The sequence below is a fragment of the Arachis ipaensis genome, chromosome B8, assembly GCF_059453495.1.
Source record: "Arachis ipaensis isolate K30076 ecotype BB chromosome B8, ASM5945349v1, whole genome shotgun sequence".
Taxonomy (NCBI): domain Eukaryota; kingdom Viridiplantae; phylum Streptophyta; class Magnoliopsida; order Fabales; family Fabaceae; genus Arachis; species Arachis ipaensis.
In genome coordinates this window covers 126,875,357-126,897,456 of record NC_142443.1, presented here as the reverse complement: position 1 = coordinate 126,897,456, position 22,100 = coordinate 126,875,357, and the positions used below count along the sequence as shown (strand labels likewise).

At 32.3% G+C, this 22,100-nt stretch overlaps 2 protein-coding genes across 2 annotated transcripts; both read left to right on the top strand.

Annotated features, from left to right (window-relative positions):
- Positions 1-6,542: 6,542 nt before the first annotated feature.
- LOC107611456 (uncharacterized) lies at positions 6,543-8,812 on the top strand. Its single transcript, XM_016313377.1, has 5 exons — positions 6,543-7,461; positions 7,558-7,571; positions 7,659-7,780; positions 7,931-8,120; positions 8,615-8,812. The coding sequence occupies exons 1-5, from the start codon at positions 6,543-6,545 to the stop codon at positions 8,810-8,812; spliced, it is 1,443 nt and encodes a 480-aa protein (XP_016168863.1).
- A 10,865-nt stretch (positions 8,813-19,677) lies between these two features.
- Positions 19,678-21,370, top strand: LOC107612266 (MLP-like protein 43). Its single transcript, XM_016314060.3, has 2 exons — positions 19,678-19,957; positions 20,663-21,370. The coding sequence occupies exons 1-2, from the start codon at positions 19,768-19,770 to the stop codon at positions 20,932-20,934; spliced, it is 462 nt and encodes a 153-aa protein (XP_016169546.1). The 5' UTR covers positions 19,678-19,767; the 3' UTR covers positions 20,935-21,370.
- The last annotated feature ends 730 nt before the right edge of the window (positions 21,371-22,100 follow it).

The window sequence follows — 22,100 nt, the reverse complement described above, 5'->3', positions numbered from 1 at the left end:
ATCTCTACCTTTAGGACCTCGACTTTTGCTTCTCCCCCTAGACTCAGAAACAAGAACATCTGAATGTGTAGTCGATGTACCTTGTGACTTTCTTCTCATCTCTTCATTCAAAACACTGCTCTTGGCAAGATCCATAGAGATTACACCATCAGGAGCAGAATTGGACAATGACATTCTGAGAATTTTCCACGAGTCTGGTAAGGAGCCAAGAAGTAACAATCCTTGAACCTCTTCATCAAACTTGATACCCATGGAAGATAACTGATTCATAATTCCTTGGAAATTATTCAAGTGATCTGTCATTGATGTCCCATCTGTATACTTCAAAGCCAACAACTGCTTGATCAAAAACATCTTGTTATTCCCAGTTTTTCGAGCATACAACTGTTCAAGCTTAATCCAAAGGGTCCGAGCATGTGTCTCTCCAATAATATGGTTCAACACATTATCGTCAACCCACTGCCTAATATATCCACAGACTTGTCTATGCAACAAAGTCCAATCATCATCAGATTTATCATTAGGCTTCTCTGTACCAAAAACTGGTTGATGAAAATTCTTGACATAAAGCAAATCTTCCATTTTTGACTTCCACAAATCATAATTAGGACCATTAAGAGTGATCATCCTACTAGTATTAGTATTAGCTTCCATTGTTCACAAAATCACAAGCCCAGAAAAATACCAACAAGCTCTGATGCCAGTATGAAAGAGCCTAGCAGCGGAAACGACACAAATGTCCAACACAAGAACAATATGGAAGCACTCACAACACAATATGGCAGCAACTATAACAAGCAAATATAGCAAGTAAAGCAATAATAAGAACACACCGAGATTTTAACGTGGAAAACCCCCTCAAGGTGAGAGGTAAAAACCACGAGTCGTCCAGACCAATGAAATAGCTCCACTATAATCAAATGAGGTACAAGAGAGTCTCAAACAAAGCACAAAAATGTGCATATAACAAGCCAAAACATCAAAGCACCAAAGCTCACAAATGAAAAGCAAGAAGATGAAATATACCCAAAAAACAGAGCTGCTGTCGAAGCCAATTTCTCCCTCTGCAGACCTCCAATTAAAATCTCCACCGTCCAGAATGAAGAAAAAGATGTGAAGAATCTACAGTTCAAATTTCACGTCGATCCAACGGTGAAAGAATGAGAAACTGCCGTTCCAAAATTGCTGCTCTGTGTAAAAACGGGAAACCTAATTTCTCTCTTGCGAAGCCAATTTCTCTCATTGCAAATCTCCAATCAACATCTCCACCGATCAGAATGAAGAACAAGATGATAAGAACATGCAGTTTAAATTTCAAGCCGATCCAACGGTGAACAACTGAGAAACTGACATTTGAAATTTACTGCTTTGGGCAAAAACGGGAATTCTGTTTTTCCCCTTCTCTCTCACTTGGTGGCTACTACCTCTTACTCTCAATGACCCCAAAAATTTGAACTAGGGTTGTGGCACAATGGGTGCAAGAGACACCCTCAAAATGTTGGGCTTGGGCCTCACAAAGGAGAGAAAAACCCAACAATATTTGTGATTTTTCAAAAATTTTTGCATTCAATAGCTTTGGCTTTGCTGAACAGAAAATGATGATACGACGAAAGAGGAAAAAGAAATTAAATAAGAGAGAAGAAGACAGGAGGCGAAGAAAAAAAAAAGAAGAAAAAATAATAATAATAATAAAGAAGGAGAAGAGAAAAATGAGAATAAATTAAATAAAAAAAATTATATAAAAAAAATATTATAAAAGAGCATATTATACATAAATATATAATTTAGTTGGACTTAATTAAAAATATATTTGATCGCCTAATTTTTTATTAAATTTATATTTATATATAATTTTTTATTATATTTATATATAATTCAATAATGCTTTTTGTACATATTTCTATCGAGCACTCCAGCCGCACTTTGTTTGTTTGTTTTGTTTTATTTTTTTCTCTCATCCCATCGTGTTAATCATATTTTTTTGGTAACAATCTATCGTCTTAATCATATGTCTTAGGGTTAATATATGTATGAATAATCTCTATTATAATATGACAATGATTTATTATTAATTATTTTACTCTTCATGATGTATATGTTTAATTATCAGAATATGTGTATAAAGTACTAAGCTGTATATTAAAAATATGCTATTAAATTATACACGTATTTAAAAATATATATTAAAATATAAAATATATATTAAAAATAAATTAAATAATATATATTTATATTATATATAATTGATTTTAATGTGTACACATAGTCTCTCTTTTATATCTTTTTATTTAAACTAATTAATTTATTAATTTATTTAAATAAGTATTCTGAATTTGAATTTCGTCTTAAACATGCAATAATCTATTAATTAGTGATAATATAAATTTTTAAATAAAGTTTATATATGTGACGGATTAGTCTTTATAATTAATCTATTAGATAGACGGATAACATAGAAAAAAAATTACTAAATTTAAAATTTATTAGATAGAGTAATAAAAATTGGTTTAATTGAATTACATTGATTGATCGAATCTCCAAGTTCACACATACAATATCTAGCACAGCTAGCATATCGAAATTGCTGGCAATAGTGGCGGAACTTGAAATAAAATTTTGGGGGCCAAATAAAAAATAATTGTCAAAATATTTTTTATATGGACCTCATTTAAGATAAATTCGTCTAATTTCATCTCTTTGGTTTAGGTGATACTGTTAAATTTAAAGCCATTTTTCAAGATCTCGTTCCAAAAAGTTAAGGTTAAAGTCATTAGATATAACTTTTTGAACTTTTGAAAGTTATATCTCACTTTTTTCGTGATTCATTAAAGTAGAAGAACTATCTACATGTGTTGATATTGTAAAAGTTATATGTTCTTCTTAAATATTAGCCTTCTTCTTAAAAAATGTATCAATTCTTTGATTTTTTATTGTTATTTTATATAAAAATTTGAATATATATCCTGTAAAATATATAAAGAAGAAGTTAAAAGGAGAAATATTAAAATTTATAATATTTATTGAATTTTTTTTATCAATTTATATAAATACAATAATATTAATACTTATTGAATATTCTATTATTTTTTATAATATAAAAAATTAAATTAAATAAATAATAAAATATAAAATAATATTAAATTAAATAAATAAAAAATATCTAATTTTTTATATTTGAATTTAAAGATAGAGAGAGTGTTGTTTATTAAACTTATTAGATATTTTAAGTCATAATAAAGTATTTAAGTCAATTGAACTATTTTTTATCTTTTAAAAAAGTACTACTAAATTTTTTATAAAAAATTTGGAAGGGCCATGACCTCCCTTGTCTGAACTAAGCTCTACTACTGGCCGGCAACATTTTATTTTTAAACGATGAAAAATATATAAATCAAACGTGCAACAAGTTTGATGAACAGTAGAAATGGATGGGAATGGGTGTGGTGCAAATCAAAGGACGCTAGGATAATCAAGTTCAATCCCTTTTCCATGACCCATCTATTTAGCCACAGATGTGGATCTCTTAATTTGGTTTCGTATTTTCGGTATTGAGAGAAATCAAATAAATTTACCTCATTTCGTGCGTGCATGCATACATAATAAAAAAATAATATCACATTCCGTTGTCGTGGGGCTAGGGCACGAGTCTTAATCATAGTGTTACCACCTTGTTTGTTTGGCACGCACTTGGTCTTGCCACCATACATTATTATTGTTATTATTATTATTAGAAAATCTAATGATTTTATCGTAATAAATATATTAAAAATTTAAATTTTATTTACTAGTAAAATATTTAAAATTAGACTTTTTTTTTCGTTTTTTCAGTAAGTTATTATCAAATATATCAGAATTAAAGAATAATTACCATAATCAATATAAAAAAATTATACTGTTAAAATATTTATAAATGATTAAAAAATTAATTTTCATATCAGCCTTAATTAGATAAAAAATAACTTATTAAAAAAATCTCATAAAAATAAAATTTTAAAATTTTAAAATAAATTAAAAGCTTCATATTCGACAATAAATAATCCAATAATGGACCATAAGTTTTTATGCATGTGATTATTCAATCGTTGCCGTTTATTGAGAGGAGACATTGCGGGAGTTAATCACGTTGAAAAGGTCATTCCTGATTTTATTGGCTATTAATATACGACAACTTCTTCCTTTCTCACTACACCCGTTATAAAGTGTACGTCAAACTCTCTACTCCATTCATATCTAATCTTTGATCTATATATTTTTCAAGAGAATAGCCACTGCCACACTAATTAGCATTTGGCTTGTGTAATTGCATGGAAATATTTAACGATTTCTTTTGTTAAATAAATGATTATTTGTATCTATAAAAGATGAAAATACTGATATATATATTTACATTAGATCGAAATTAAACTTGTACTCACGTAAGATTTTTTTTTCGTATGAAAAAAATATCTTACGTGGCACTAATTTTCCAAAGATAGGATATTTTTGTCACACAAAAAATATCTTATATAAATACAAGTTTAGTTTTAATTTAGTATGGATATATATGTCAATGTATTCATCTTTTATGATATAAATAGTTATTTATTATTATTATTTTTTTTTGTGGAGAGAAATTCCCTAGTGAGAACGATAAAAATAAGTGGGTCATTTTTTCGGTTATGGAGGAGGAGTTGGTGTTGTGCTGGGATATGGATTGAGAGGGTGCTACACCGGAATGTGGGACAGGTTTTGGTCAGATTTGGAATGGAAGTAATCGGACCCTCCGATTTCTATGTTTTGAAAAATTTGTAAGCAAATCGGAGGGTCCGTTTTGCACTAGCACATAAGAGAAATCGGACCGTGCGATATGACCCAGCAAAATGGATGGTCCGATTTCTTTGTGGGTTTTGTTTTTGACTCGATGAAGTACTCGCTGGGTCCGTTTTGTGTTTGTAATTTTTTTTTTAATTTACACTAATGGAAATCGGACCGTGAGTTTTCATTATTTTATAATTTTTTTCAAATTAGGTTATACACAACTCGGACCGTCCGAATTGTGTGTGTATATATATAGTTGCTCAAGTGTGCGAACCAAAGACAGCCGACCAGATCTAACTTTCATCTTCTTGTTCAAGTTCTCTTCTTCTTTTTCTGGTCTGGAGTGGGGTAACTTGGGTTGGGGAAAAAGTTGATGGTAAAATTTCTATTTTTGTTTAAGTGAGTGAGAAGAATGGATGATAGAGTTCTTTTGAAGGTGTATTATTTTGGTCAGATTTTATTGCAGACACCTAAAGGAGTAAAATTTGTTTGTGAATATCCATTAGATGTTGTTATTCCCTTCACAATTTTATTTGAAGAGTTTAAAGGAGTGATTTGTGAGAAGATAGATTCGGAGATGTCAAGAAAAATATCATGTATTTTATACAGATATCCTATACCAGTATTTGGTGGATTCGTCCAATTTCAGACCAAATATGTAACCGACGAAGCAAGCATGTAAGAGATGTTTTTAATGTACATTGAAAGTCGTGCTCAAATTTTCTTCATCGAGTTGTACATTGAATTCGAACAATCTGAGGCCGACCGAAATATTTTACGAGAAGACTACAATAGTGACAGTGAGGAAGAGTTCGAAAGCAATTACGAAGTTGTCGGTGAAGATGGAGATGTAGATCCAGCCGACGGCAGTATGGCTCCGAATGTGGCAGACGTTGCAAATGCACTCGCGAACGAAAAGCCATTCGAGGAGCCATCTTTCATGCGAGTTTTGGATTTGGAAGCCATGCATGCTCCGGAGTTTCCGGACTATATGAGTGCAGGTACTCGTTTAGCATTTACAAAAGAGGTTATTTAGACAAGTTCAAAATAAAAATACTTTAAGTGAATTAGTATCTAGGGTCCAGTATTCATTTAGTTAATATGTTAATTAGGCTTTATTAATAAGTATTTCTTAGAGTATTTAGGAAGATAATTAGGGATTATTTAGTTAATTTATATTTATTTAGTTAGTTAGTTAATTAGGAATTATTTATTAGTTTATTTATTAATGAGTATTTATTATAGTCTTGATGAAGGCGGTTAGTATTTTTTTTAGTTATTTAGTTACTGTGTATTTATTTAGCTAATAAGGAGTTATTAATGAGCGTTCGTTATAGTAGTTATTTGTAGTTGTTTAGGTGATTAATAATTATTTTTAGTTATTTCGTTAATTTGTATTTATTTAGTTATTTAGTTAATTAGGATATCATAACTGATTGTTTATAATAGTATTTATGAAGTTATTTGGAAGTATATGTATTTATTTTTAGTTATGGAGGAGAATTTGTTTTAATGTGTTTGTATTTTCATGTAATGGAGATTTAGATAATAACATAATGTAAACGTTAGGTATATCATAATTGATGATGTGAGTGATGATTTAATATTTAATTTTGGTCATTAAACAATTATGTATTAAATACTTACGGTATGGCTGCCTTCTTGGGGCAGAAGTTTCTTTTGTCGCAGATGGTGAGTTCGCCGTGGGGATATAATTTAGTTCCAGGGAAGCTGTTATTAAGGCGATGAAGGAGTATACCCTCCGAAGATCTGTAGACTACAGTGTGTATGAATCGGAGCCGTTGACATTTTATGCGAAGTGTACACAGTACAGGTCAGGGTGTGATTGGCTTATCAGAGTTAGCATGATCAGCAGAAAGCATTGTTGGGTTATTAGGAGGTACAATGACAGTCACACTTGTACCAGAGCAACCATCTCTCAGGATCATTCCAAGCTGGATTCAAATACGATTGCCGAAGCCATAAAGCAGTTGGTTGAGGCTGACCCCTCTTTAAAGGTAAAATTAGTTATTGCAGAAGTGCAATCGAAGTTCAACTACACGGTCAGCTATCGAAAAGCATGGTTGGCAAAGCAGAAGTCCATTGAGAAGATATTTGGAGGTTGGGAAGCATCCTATGAAGCGTTGCCCATATGGTTCGAGGCCATGTGTCATAAGGAACCATCAGCTGTCGTATATTTTGAGACTATGCATGCATATCAAGGGGATGATTTGGTAACTGATATCTGGGTATTGCATCGAGTCTTTTGGAGCTATTACCCATGCATTAGAGCATTCAGACACTGTAAGCCAGTTGTCCAGGTGGACGGGACTCACTTGTACGGAAAGTACAAGGGTTGCTTGTTAGTGGCTGTTTCGCAGGATGGTAACAACAATATCGTACCGATTGCATTTGCTATTGTCGAGGGAGAGACCTCTGATGCTTGGCACTTTTTCCTCAGTAACCTACGTCAACATGTTGTGACTTGGGATGGTGTGGGGCTGATATCGGACCGACATGAGTCCATAAATGTAGCTGTGGAACGTAGTCACGGAGCTTGGTCACCTCCTAGAGCTTTCCACATGTTTTGCATCAGGCATATAGAATCAAACTTTCTGAGAAAATTCAAGGCACCCTATCTGCAAAAGCTTGTCGTCAATATAGGTAACATTGTATCTTTCAAATCTAGTTATTGATGAAACTGCGAACAATCTATACGTCCTGAAACTTATTTGTTGTTTGGTACCTGATATTGTTTAGGATATTTGAGGACAGTTCGTGAGTATGAACTGCGTTACCAGCGTTTACGAGAGCGGGGCAAGGCGTATACTAACTAGTTAAACCGTATTCCCCGTGAACAGTATGCGTTGGCATTCGACGGTGGCTACCGATGGGGTCACATGACGACTAATCTAGTGGAGTGCATCAACTCAGTCTTGAAGGGTGCACGCAATCTCGCCATCACTGCACTTGTGAAAGCAACGTTCTGCAGACTTAATGAGTTGTTCACACGGAAAAGAGCATAAGCGGAGGCGAGGATTAATGCAGGCCATGTTTTTACGGAGCATGTGACCTCCAAAATTCATGCAAATCAGCTTGCAGCAGGAAACATTCAGGTTAATTGCTTTGACAGGCAGAATGAGGTATTTAAAGTGCGTGAGATGCCAAGTGGAGTGGAGTATGCTGTTGACCTCCGTCGTCAGAGATGTGATTGTGGTGAGTTCCAGGTGGACCGGATTCCTTGCCGGCATGTGTTTGCATGTTGTGTAAATCAACGACTAGATTGGCAGGTATATGTGCATGACGTTTATAAGATGGACCAGGTCAGGCGCGTGTATCGGGCTAGGTTTAGGCCATTAGGAAATCCTACTACGTGGCCTTCTTACAATGGTCCCTGATTTGTACCGAACCCGTACCTGAGACGCGTTTCCAAAGGTCGGCCCAGGATGACGCGCTTCTTGAATGAGATGGACATACGTATGCTACGCCGTCCGAGGAGGTGTAGGCAATGTGGAGCTGAGGGATACAGTCGTAGTAGATACCGTCAGGGAGGTCCTCCAGGTACCGAAAATAATGCCCAGTAGGTTTATATGATATTTGAAGCATTGTAACCTATGTCAATGCCTTGTATGATAAATGAATCATTGCTACATGTGTCATTGTACTTTATGGTAACTGAACCATTGTAACCTGTGTCAGTGAACTTTATGATGTATGAACCGGTGTAACATTTGTGAATGTACTTTACGGTGATCGAGTCATTGTAACCTGTGTCAATGTACTTTATTAGATTTGAACGGTCCTACATTATTGCCAGAACCGAACCGATGATCGAACCGGTCAGAGTATAGGTTCACTGGATATTCAACGGTTCATGCCTAATTATACCGGTTCAAACCGGTTTTCATCCTTACATGGTCCAAATACTGGACCGGACCGATATAGGGTCCGGTTTGCCGGTTATCCGGACGAACCAGTCTGGTCCGGTCCGGTTATCAAAACACTGCCATCGTAACTTGCTTCATTGTATTTTAATGAACATAAGGAACATCAACTGAAATATTTAAATACAATACTTAGTTGGTCCTTATCAAACTTTAGTCATACGTAAATAGTTAAAGTATACATTAAGTACGATAACTGATACATAGCCTAAACTAACTACACCAGAACTACTTTCTCACTGTCCACTTTCCAAAGTTCACAATGTTCTTGCATTTCTTTGCGGCCTTTTTGATCACGGACGGAGTGTATCGACTAGCGCTACGACGCGGTGGATCAATCCTGAGATTGTAGCCTTTGCCTGTCTCACCTGGAGTGCAGGTGTCACCTGTATAAACAACCATCAAACCAAGCAACTGTATAGTATAATCAATATAAACCAACATACCATACATGAATATAATATCATCAATTGAGAAAGCAGGCATATCGTGAACATACCAAACACAAACATACTCTCATCAATTGGCCAAGCAGGTATATAGTTTAATCAACCTAACAAGAACATACCAAACACAAACATACTCTCATCAATTGGCCAAGCAGGTATATAGTTTAATCAACCTAACAAAAACATACCAAACATAAACATACTATCATCTATGAACCAACCAGTTATATAGTAACATCAACCTTAACCAATGTACCATACATGACCATAATATCATCAATTGGCTATACACTTACTATGATAATATCAATTGACGGGAAAAGCTTCTATGATAATTGTACCTCTATCGTTACGGGATTCTTCATCCTCCTCATCTTCCTCCTCCATGTCCTCATCCTCATCCTCGTCGTCTTCCTCGTCATCTGGCTCATCCACTAAGTACTCAGCAGTCTCATGCTCACAAGTCTTAGCATTTTCTTCAATCATAGTCATTGAAACACGGTTCGGATTTTGACTATTAAGAACTCCTCGACCACCGTCACTCCTACTAGAATCACCAGATACAAACCCTCCAGAAGCACCCGAGTAGGTATAAAATGGATACCTCGCGTCAAACGAATACCTACCCGCCATAAAGTCGGCCTGGTGGCTATATTGTGCTTGGCCGGCATCTGAGGCCATGAACCCAAGCAACTTGCTAAAAGAACCTCCCTCTCCTGAGTCAAAATGTGGCTGATGTATCGGGAACGACGTAGGAAATTGTATCTGAGGTACATACTGGCTTGTGGAATGAGGTTGTTCTTCTGCCGCTGGAGGTGGAGGTGGAGGTGGAGTTGGAGGTGGTGGTGACTGTGGTTCCTGCTCTTCATTATCATCATCCATAACCTGGTCACCCTCAACATCCTCTTAGACCGCAAGATCCGACAAGTTCAAGTGATCACCATACTTTGAACGGTACCAGTACATATAAGTATCTAATGGCTGCTGTGGCATCATGGGTTCATCAGTAAGAACGTGATTATACCTGTTTGTCCACTACATCACCCAAAATGAATGAGTCGTGGCTGTGGCCCAGTTCAGATTCTTAGGACCAGTTAATACTTCTCCGTGTGCGCGGTCTAGACTCCGTTCCTGATGAGGAACTCTCTGAACGAAACTGAACTGACGTCTAAACCTGTCGGTAGCATGCCATTCAATACACTCAAAAGATACCAGTGACACCGTTGCACTCCAAATCACTGAGTGCATGTAGATCTCAGCAGAAATTATGTCCGGATCAACACGATCCCCAGAATATGCAACCCACAAAAACTGGTAACAGTAAAGCAAACAAATAATTAAAATCCAAATAAGTAAATCACTAGACCTGACCCACATACAATGTAAATATCAAACACACCTGACCTTCCTGGAGTTCATCCAAGGCCTTCCGAAAATGAGCAAGCTTATGATATCTATAGACTCGATCTCCACGCTCCCAGTTTCGCCACCTAATATAACGCATCTCATTAACACAATTGGTTTCTAAACATGAAGATACCAGGTAAACGTAAGATAGTCTAACCTGTTGGCAAGCGAAAAATTGCGAGGTTCCCTAGGAACCGGGGCTAAATATGGTAGGCGCATCCATGCCCAACACAGTAGAAGTGTCAACGGCCCATCGATTTCCTTACAATCAAAACGTGAGGCCCTGCATAAGCTCCTGTACAGGTGTGCTAGGCAGGCTGAACCCCAACTATACTGTCCAATACTAGCAAAATCACTCAGCAGAGGCAGATACTTCCAGTGGACAGATGCCCCAGACTTATCTCCAAACAAGATCGTACCGATCAACAACATGATGTGGCACTTAACGTACACCTGTATACTGTTCTCATCGGTCAACTGTGACCGTTCTTTTAAATCCCGTAGCCACGTCAGTTTTTATGCCACTTCCTCGACAATCCGACTTTCTCGGCGCCACCCCAAATTGATGCAGACACTTCGCCTCTAATGCCTCAAAACTGCTCAAAGTCATGCCAGTCACTGGAAGGCCTTCGGTCGGAATACCAAAGATCATAGCCACGTCTTCCAGTGACACGGCACATTCACCAATTGAAAGGTGGAAGGTATGTGTGTCCGGGTGCCACCTTTCCACTAAAGCATTTACCAGTGCTTTCTGGCATTGAACTACTCCAATCTGACTAACATGGTAAAACCCAGTTGATCGTAGATGCTCCTCCACTCTCTCATCGTACCGATCTGGAGGGATAGGGTGATCACATGTCATCATCCGTGAGGCCTACAAAAGCATAGCAAAAGCACGAATCAAATTATACAATTATCATACATAATTTTAAAAAGCTAATTAAAGAATATAATTATATTGAATCCGAATTACTAAGTAATAACATTTTCATCTCAAATTTTAATTAATGTACATAGAGCCTATATCTAAACTGCTGCAGATAATAATTACTAATACATAGTTTCACTTTCTATGTAACTAATACTATTCTAATGTAATAATAATAAAACCTCAACTAAAACTATAATTAATTAGAACGGTTACCTAATTAATTATAACAGTTACCTAATCTATTATATTGGATAAACGTCTAAACAACAATTACTTATTTTTAAACACACATGTTGCTAACCATTATTTAAACATATAACCATAAATTTTAAAGTTAAACATTACAGTTAAATTCTTAACTCTAATTACAAAAATTATTCTAAAAATTTATAAACAAGAATTAATTATATTTAAACCCACTTATCTAACTATTATTTAAATACATATTTCTAAATTTATGAATTTAATTGCAACAGTTAACAACTATAATTTCTAATATTATTACAAAAATTTCTAATATTAATTTTTTTATTTCTAATCTGTTATTAAAAAAGAATCTAAACAACAACTAACCACATCTAAACATATATATATTCTAACTATTATTTAATCATATATTCCTAAATTTCTACAAATAACCATAACTTCTAAAATTATTCCAAAATTTTTTAAAAACTATTTTTTTATAATTTATTATATTACAAATTACTCTGACCAAAATATAACTACTACACACCTTATTTATTTAAACATTTATTTTTAAATTTCTATGAATAAATCTATACACTAATTCATACATATGTTCTTCAACTCAACTCCTAACAACCATAAACTACTACACTTACACCTTATTTATTTAAACATTTATTTTTAAATTTCTATCAATAAATCTATACACTAATTCATATATATGTTCTTCAGATCAACTCCTAACAACCATAAATATCCTAACAACCAAACATAAATATAACTAAATTTAAAAAATAAAAATTAAAAATCTGCAAAAAATAAATAAGATTTAAAAAAAACTTACATAATCAGAGTAGCTCAAATATTTTATAATGTGGAGTTCCGGACGATCAACATTTCTAGGTTTAATTTTTCTTGACATTTTTGCTTTGTTTCCTCACACAGCAGCTGCCCAGATCATTGAGGGAGGAAGAAGATAGAGTTGTGTGTGTTGGGTGGGGGAGGAAATGAAACTGAACTTGTTTGGTAAGCATGCACTCGGTTTGGTTGGGTTAAAGGGGCATCGTTTGTGGGGAGCAAGCATTCAGCGACGCGTGGCTTGCCTATACATAACTCGGACGGTCCGCTTAGGTGCATGCAAATCGGAGGGTCCGAGTTCCCCTCTCCTACTCGCACGGTCCGATTTCTTTTTCCACTGACACCACAGAAAAGTAAAGCTCCCCCCTCCTCCATAACTGAGTTCAACTCATTCCAGCCCTCCATATAGAAAATAAAAAGCGAAAATAAGTATGTGATGTTGATACTGTGTGTCAAATTTAGAGTGTAATACGTGTAAGGAAAGTGTATTAATTGTGGGACAGCTGAATTTCCGTTTTTTCAAAGTCCTTTCATTTTAGACAAGTGAAATTAATGATATTAAATTATGGTAAATTTTATTTAACTTTTTTTAAAATAATATTTAAGTTACTTTTTATAATGTGTCACATTTTAATTAGTCATTATTTTAACTATAGTTAGATTATTTTGTAATTTATTATTTGAGATGGGTAATTATATAATTTTTTAAAATATCAAAACCCGACTTCCATTCATTGGAGCATCTTTCCACTCTTCCATTCTTTCTCCGTCACGTAGCTCTGGTTCTTCCAAGTATCGCCGTCGCCGTGGTGACAAAAAACACTGACGTCGTCGTCATCTACTACCCTCTCACGCAATCACTTCTTCTTCATCCTTTAGCTACGTCGTTAAATTTCCGTCGTCAGTAATTTTGTCGTCCTATTCAATATATATAGTCAGCCCGTACGTCATCGCTATCTCCTATCCTCTCACTCGATCCCTCTTTTTCTGCCATGGATCACTCTTTACTAACATAAGAAATGTTTAGTTTGGTTATTAAATTTTTTTATTAAAACAAATCTTTATTTAATTACGTAATAGAACATATATTCATATGTAAAATATAATATAATAAAATAAATTTATTCAAAGTACTTAAAAGTATAATTAAAATCAGGAACATACAAATATAATAGTAAAATTTATACTCTAAACAAGTAAACATATTTTTTTATCATACATAAATTATTTAAAAAAAATAAATTATTAAAATTAATAACACAAGTTTAAAATGATAAAATCTAACTTTTTTACATGTATTTTTATAGTATTTTTATTCTTTTAATTTTTAATTTATTCGTACTTTATTATTTAATTAATGATTAAACAAGTTATTTTCATGAGAAATCATTTTTTGTATTATCTTAAAGAAGAAACCAATATAACAGTTTAAAAAATAATGTAAAAATAATTTTTAAATACAAAAGTAAATTGTATAGATAAATATTTAAGAAATAAATATGAAATACATGCCTAAAATAAATAAAATAGACAAAAATAATTCTTTATTTCTCAATAGTACTCCCATTTTATCTGTTTTATTTATTTTAGGTATGTATTTCATATTTATCTCTTAAATATTTATACAATTTATTTTTGTATTTAAAAATTTTAATATTAAATATTTTTATTTAAAATATCATTTTTAATTTATTTTTTAAACTGTTATATTGGTCGTTTTTCTAATATAGTACAAAAAATAAATTTTTATAAAAATAATTTGTTTAATTATTAATTAAATAAAAAGTACTAATAAATTTAAAATTAAAAAAAATAAAAATATTATAAAAAATACGATAAGAAAGTTGAATTTTATCATTTTAAATTTCTGTTATTAATTTTAATAATATATTTATTTTTTAAATAATATACGTATGATAAAAAATATGTTTATTCGTTTGGAGTACAAATTTTATTATTATATTTATATGTTCATGATTTTAATTATACGTTTAAATACTTTGAATAGATTTATTTTATTATATTATATTTTACATATGAATATATCTTTCATCACATAATTAAATAAAGATATTTTTTTTTGATGAAAAAATTTAATAACCAAATTAACCATTAATTATGTGGTAAGCAGTGATCCATGGCAAAGAGGCGCGGCTATACTGGGAAGGACGGCGAAGTTACGGGCAACGGAATTCAACGACGTGATTAAGGGATGATGCACTGAAGAAAGAGAGATTGTGTGGGAGGGCAGTAGATGGCGACAACGTCAGCACTTCTTGTCACGAACGCGACGGCGATGCTTGGAATGATCGAACGTGGTGATGAGGTGACGACGAAAGAATGGAGGAGTGGAAATGTGTTTCATTTAACAGGAGTGGGGTTTTGATATTCTAAGAAATTATATCATTTTCAATCTCAAATAATAAATTACAAAATAACTTAACTATAGTTAAGATAAGGACCAATGACAATATGACACATGATAAAGAATAACTTACATGTTATTTTAGAGAGAGTTGGGTAACATTCACCTAAAATTATTGATTAGTAATTAAATGTTGATATGGGTTATATTTGGGCCAATTAGAAAATTTTTAGGTGGTGGACTAAAATGGGAGGGATGCTTTTTTTAGTGTGTATTGTTTTTCGTAAGTATATGTAGACTTTGGTGATTATTTAGAAAAAAAAAGAAAGGAGACAATCAAAAAATAAAATTTATTTTAGTTAGATAACATAATTTTTTATTGTACAAGATATGATAGGAACAAAAATATAAAGAATAAAAAAAATGAACATCAGAATTTTAAATTTAAAAAATAATTAAAAAAGTAAATAATAAATTTAATTATCTTTTTAATTTTATGAAATTGATAATTGTCATTTTTTATATCATTAATATGTATTTATTTTTTCTTATCATCAATTATTTATTCTTATTTTACTCATATTTTATTTCTTGTGAATGTTTATCTTTTTTCAATATTACACACATAAAAGTTGATGCAGTTTATATTAAGTAAAATAAGAATATTTTGCTTTTTATAACTTACTATGAATGTGTTATAATATTTATATTATCTATTATATATAACCGTTGATGTGAGAATTGTTCACACGGTCAATGATTGTCAAATAAAAGAAAAAATGATCATATTAAAAAATGTTAAAACGACCGCGAGGATAACTAAGGTGGTTGAGTTCCTTTCATTTTATATTCCTTCTCGCTTTTACTATGATATGTTTCGATTTCCTGCTATTTTGCTTTGTTTGTTGCATGATCCTTTATTAGTTAAAATCCTAGGTCTAGTATAGTTTTCTCTTAATTGCTTTAATTCTGAAAGATGTCTCATGTATTGCCCACTGAGCTTGAAATAAAAAAGAAAGAAGAACAGATGTAGTGCATGAGAATTTGAGTTTAATTTTTAGAGTAGTCTCATTTATTCAAATGTGGTGGTATTTTCTGTGACTCTGAATGCATGACATGAACAGTGCATATTTTTTATAGTGAAGTTTATGAATGTTAAAATTGTTGGCTCTTGAAAGAATGATGAAAAAAGAGAAACGTTATTGATAATCTGAAAAATCATAAAATTGATTCTTGAAGCAAGAAAAAGCAATGAAAAACACGAAGCTTGCGGAAAAAAAAAGAGCAAGCAGAAAAAGCCAGTAACCATTTAAACTAAAAGGCAAAGGGTAAAAAGGATCCAAGGCTTTGAGCATTAATGGATAGGAGGACCCAAAGGAATAAAATCCTGACCTAAGCAGCTAAATCAAGCTGTCTCTAACCATGTGCTTGTGGCGTGAAGGTGTCACGTGAAAAGCTTGAGACTGAGCGGTTAAAGTCGTGGTCCAAAGCAAAATGAGTGTGCTTAAAAACTCTGGGCACCTCTAACTGGGGACTCTAGCAAAGCTGAGTCACAATCTGAAAAGGTTCACCCAGTTATGTGTCTGTCGCATTTATGTATCCGGTGGTAATACTGGAAAACAAAATGCTTAGGGTCACGGCCAAGACTCATAAAGTAGCTGTGTTCAAGAATCAACATACTGAACTAGGAGAATCAATAACACTATCTGAATTTTGAGTTCCTATGGATACCAATCATTCTGAACTTCAAAGGATAAAGTGAGATGCCAAAACTATTCAGGATTATAGTTGTAAACCCCACTATAAGAAGAGACATGAGCTTAATCGAACTCTCATTCTCATGCAAATTCACATCCTAAGCTTATATTAGTTTTTGGTTGCTTGAGAACAAGCAACAGTTTAAGTTTGGTGTTGTGATGCGTGAGCATCTTTCCTATCTTTTCCTAGTGAATTTGCATCTAATTTGTTGAGTTTAATACATAATTAATTATCTTTTAGCCAATATGGATGCTACTTTGAGTCTTTTGCAATTTTGTTTATTTTAGGTAGCATTCAGCGGAATTTGATGGAGTTTCTGCAGCACAAGAATCAAAGGAGATGGCAGCGAGGAGCGACGCGTACGCGTGACTGATGCGTACGCGTGATGTGGAGCTTTCCATGGCGACGCGTGCGCGTGACTGATGCGTACGCGTGATTTGAAGATTTACACGGCAACGCGTGCGCGTACCTGACGCGTCCACGTGACTCGCGAAAAAGACCATCGACGCGTACGCATGACTGACGCGTACGCGTGACGTATGCCACGTGCAAAAAACGCAGAAAAACGCCGAGGGTAATTTTTGGGCTGTTTTGACCCAGTTTCCAGCCCAAAAAATACATATTAAAAGCTACAGAATGGACGAAACAAGTGGTCCCCATCCATCCATTGAAGACTTGATTATTTAAATTGATTTTGATTTAAATTCAAATTTGAATTCTAGGAAAAGATATAATTTTAATTTTAGAAATTTGATTTTAAATTTATTAGAATTAGTTATAAAAGGGAGAAAAAACCTCTCTTTTGAGAGGTCCTGGAGAGGATCCCATTCTATTCCAAATTTACATTCCGTATTCTATAACATTCTACTCTGAACCATGAGCAACTAATCCTCCATTGTTAAGGTTAGGAGTTCTGTCTATTTGTATGGATTGATTTTATTACTTTTTCTATCTTAATTTATGTATGGATTTATAATTTAAGAATTATTTTCGCTCTTTATTTTATGAATTTGGGTGGAACGGAAGTATGACTCTCTTTCTATTTGAGTTCCTATAAAACTTGGAAAAGCTCTTTACTTGAACAACAACTTGAAAACATATTCTCCTAAATTTTAATTATCTGGATTTAACGGGATACGTGACATATAATCCTTTTATATTTGGGTAATTAGAGTTTTTGTGGCATATAAACTGGAATTTGATCATGTAGCTTCTAATTGGAATTAATTGACTAAAAAATTAGCAGTTAATGAATTTTAGAGGAGACTAGAAAGGTCTAAGGAATTAAGGTCTAGTCACATATAGTTTGCCATAAATTAAATCCTACATAATTAAAATAGTTAGTAAGAAAAGTAAATCCGGAAAAATAGATAACTCTGAAGCCTTAACTGCCTTCTCAATATTTTATTCCCAACTTATTTATCTGCCTATCTTTAATATTCTAAATTTACTGTTAATGCTTTTAAACTTCCAAACACTATTTTCTATTTGTCTAACTAAGCCTATCAAACACTATTGTTGCTTAATCCATCAATTCTCGTGGGATCGACCCTTACTCATGTAAGGTATTACTTGGTACGATTCGGTGCACTTGCCGGTAAGTTAGTGGGTTACAAATACCGAACCAGACCTTCTTAGTGAATTCGGCGCAGTCACGTTTCCTGTCTCCCTAGGGAGCTCTCTCTCCCTCTGGTTTTTATTCCCGACGACGACGGCGGCTCCAAGCCTCGCCGGCGCCGTCCCTCCTTTCCCCCTCTTTCTTTCTTTTCCATCTTCTTTCCTACCCCTCTTCTTCTTCCCTCCCCTCCCCTCCCCTCTCCCGCGTGATTCCCTTCTCTTTCTCTTTTTTATATTTTATAATTTTTTGTTAAGGTAATTTGGTAATAAAATTTAAAATTTAAGTAATAAAGATGATTTTAAAATTAAGTCAAATTATGCAAAAAAAAGATTAGAAACGAAAAAAATTTTGACCTATATCTTAGAAACAAAAATCGTACTTAACTCTTAGAATTATATATATATATATATAAAAGGGCATTTAAGTAAACTTTTTTGTTGATCCCCTCCCCCCCTTCATTACGAGTTCCTGTTAGCATCCTTGTTACGGATATATGATTCTTGTGGATATATATGGATACGGAATTTTTTTTGTCATCCCTATTTCGACTCCGCTTATCTGGTCTTATAATTAATAGGATATTTAAATATATTAAACTGCTTAAAAATATAATCATTTAATTAAATAAATACTAATATAGTAATATAAGAATGTCTTTAATTGATAGCAGCATGTGTGTGATGACCTACACATGTCGATTGGATAATGTGTGGGTGGTTTTATTTATTGTCTTTCTTGAATTTTTTGTGTGGCTTATTTTTTTATTGTGAATTTTTTTTAACAATATTACTTATCAACAAAATTTATTATTTTTTATTATTATTCTAAAAAATAATTGCTAAATTTTAAATTTTAACAATATAAAAATAAAATATCAATACAAAATATTGACTAATATTAATAATAGATATTGGTCTTCTAATATTTTTTTCTATCTTTCGAGTGTGTTAAAATGACGTGTGCACTAAAAAAAATGATATTATATATAAACTATCAAAATCAACTATTAATCAAACACCAATCATGATCCATTATAAAAATACATTTTGATATGCAAAATGATCATATATTTACATTGATAATAAAACTTTATAAGCACTATAATCAAACTTTATAAATAATATAAAAATATGATGGTACCTTGCGTTCCTAAAAAATTTGATTAGAATTTAGTGATTAATCATCGTTAGATAATTTCATTGAGTAAAATAACATATATTGACTATTTTTTGTGTTGATTAAAATTTTTTATTAGCAGCGTAATAAATAGGGAGGAACAAGCTGACAATATAGTAGCTTAGGTAGCTTATTTTTCTATATAAGGTCCGACAAATCTGAACTCATTGTTGTCCCATATCTCCCCTCAGATGTTCTAGCTAGCTAGCTTTATTACATTATTATTAGTATTATCTAATTTCTTGCTTCATAATAGTTGTTTCCTTCTTAAGACAATGGCACTGAGTGGTAAGCTTAGTACTGAAATTGTGATACATGCACCTGCTGGAAAGTTCTTTAATTTTGTAACAAAATCTACCCACCATATTCAAAATATTTGTGAAAGAGTGCATCACACCAAGCTGCATCAGGGTGAGGATTGGCATAGGATTGGCGATTCAGTTAAACACTGGACTTATGTTATAGGTAATGAGCTTAATTTTAAATGAATTAATTTGTAAATTAAAAAAAACATCTGGTCGGATTTTATTTGTCATTATATCATTTTTCTTAAAAACCTAAATTTATAACAAAAGTCGCGTAAATAATTATATTTTTAATATGTGTCCTCAAGTAAGATTTATTTTGTGGGTTTACATAAATTTTTTGTATGATTTTTTTTTTGTTATTTATTTTAGGCTAAAATTCTTTTCATTAAAGTTTAACATGAATCAAATTTTAAACATTTTTATTATAGAAGCTTTGATAATAATATCACTTTTTCTAAAAATTTAATTTGAAAAGAAGATATATAAATAATTATATTTTTAATATTTTTTTTTGAGATTTTATTAAATTTAATTAGTTTCCCTCCATTTACAACAAAAAAAAGTTCTTACTACGTAGTGAGAATTATATGAATTGTTTAAAAATTCATAATGATTGAGATTATTAGAAGAGAGCTGTAAGTATATATATAAATTGATAAAATTCTTGTATTTTTTGTAGTTCCTAAAAATATAAACAAAAAATAGATTTTGTCTCCAAGACAAAAGACAAAATTTTAAGACAACTAAAAGGACTAGCATAATTTGTATGTAATTATGTTAACTAATAATTGACATAATTATTCTCAGGTTTTCTTAATTTTCTTTTTTTTTTTTTTTAATTTTGATTATTGTCAAGCAACAGATGGTAAAGTAACTACATGCAAAGAGACAATTGAATTCGTTGATGAGAAGAACAAGACAATCAAATTCAATCTCTTTGATGGAGACATAAGTAAACAGTATAAAGTCTTGAAGGTCATCGCTCAAGAGATTGATAACAACAATGGAAGTGTTTCAGCTAAATGGACACTTGAATATGAGAAAATTAATGATAATGTCGAAGCTCCTTATGGTTACTTGGAATTGTATGACAAAAATACTAAAGAGATGGATGCTCATCTTCTCAAGGCATAATAATTACTATAAGAAAATTAGAAGCACGTTATATGAATCATGAATGGTTGGAATTTAATAAGGGGCAGATTTTCGGAACTGTTTTGGAAGTATTAAGTGTTTATATAAATTAAATAAGAGAAATGCTATTTATACACTAAAATTAGTCATTAAAATTAGCTATCAATGTACTTGTGTATAAATACATGTGTGGTTTAATTTATTTTTAATGTATATTTATATTTCAACATGTATTTTATACTAGTGACTGATTTTAGTGGCTAATTTTGGTGTACACATAGCATAACTCATTAAATAATAAGTGTGAACTTGGGTGAATAGAATAAGGAGCTATTGTACGTACGCACATACATGGTATGTATGGATGTATGCTGGAGCGAAGCTTAGTATATATAAAGAGGGACAATGGCCCCTTCCAAATAAATAAATTTTATTTATAAAGTCTTCTAATTTTATAATTTGGCCCCTCCCTAATTTTATTTTTTGTTCTCTATTTAATTATATTTTGCATGTTAACCCCCTCCTAAAGGGGTTCGAGCTTCGCCCCTGGTTAGATCTGTATAGTTCAATTTCAACGTTAACGGACTATAATAGAATTCAAAACTAAGATAAATATATAAGTATACTTTTGAAATATTTAATTTCTTATACTGTTAGTGACTACTTTAAGTACCACAACTTATTTAAGTTTCTCTCACAAATAGTGTAATAATCTATGCCGTATGTGAATAACTTAAATACTATTTTTAATTATTTATTGATCTCTCAACACTCATAAAAGAGTGAAGAAATTATCATATCACATCATATTCATGTAAAATAATATAAACTCAAGGAGTTCCAAAAATTCAAAAAGATTTACAACAACTTATATATGTGTTTGCCATTACTTTACCTGACGTACTTAGCATAAAGTTTTTCAACGCATTGTTTAAGCTTAATCAGATCTTTCCAATGGATTCTCCTGCATTCATCAAAAACACATGTTTTAATGCACCCGTTCCTCTCATTTATATCATGTGCATTCTTCTTGCAAAATCCGACACAGTCTTCTACTTTAAATGCAATATAATAAGATGTAGTAATAACCCAAAGATCTTTATAAATAGTTTTATGAAATTCAGCAATTGCAGAATAAATAATTATTGCTCCAATTATAAAAAATG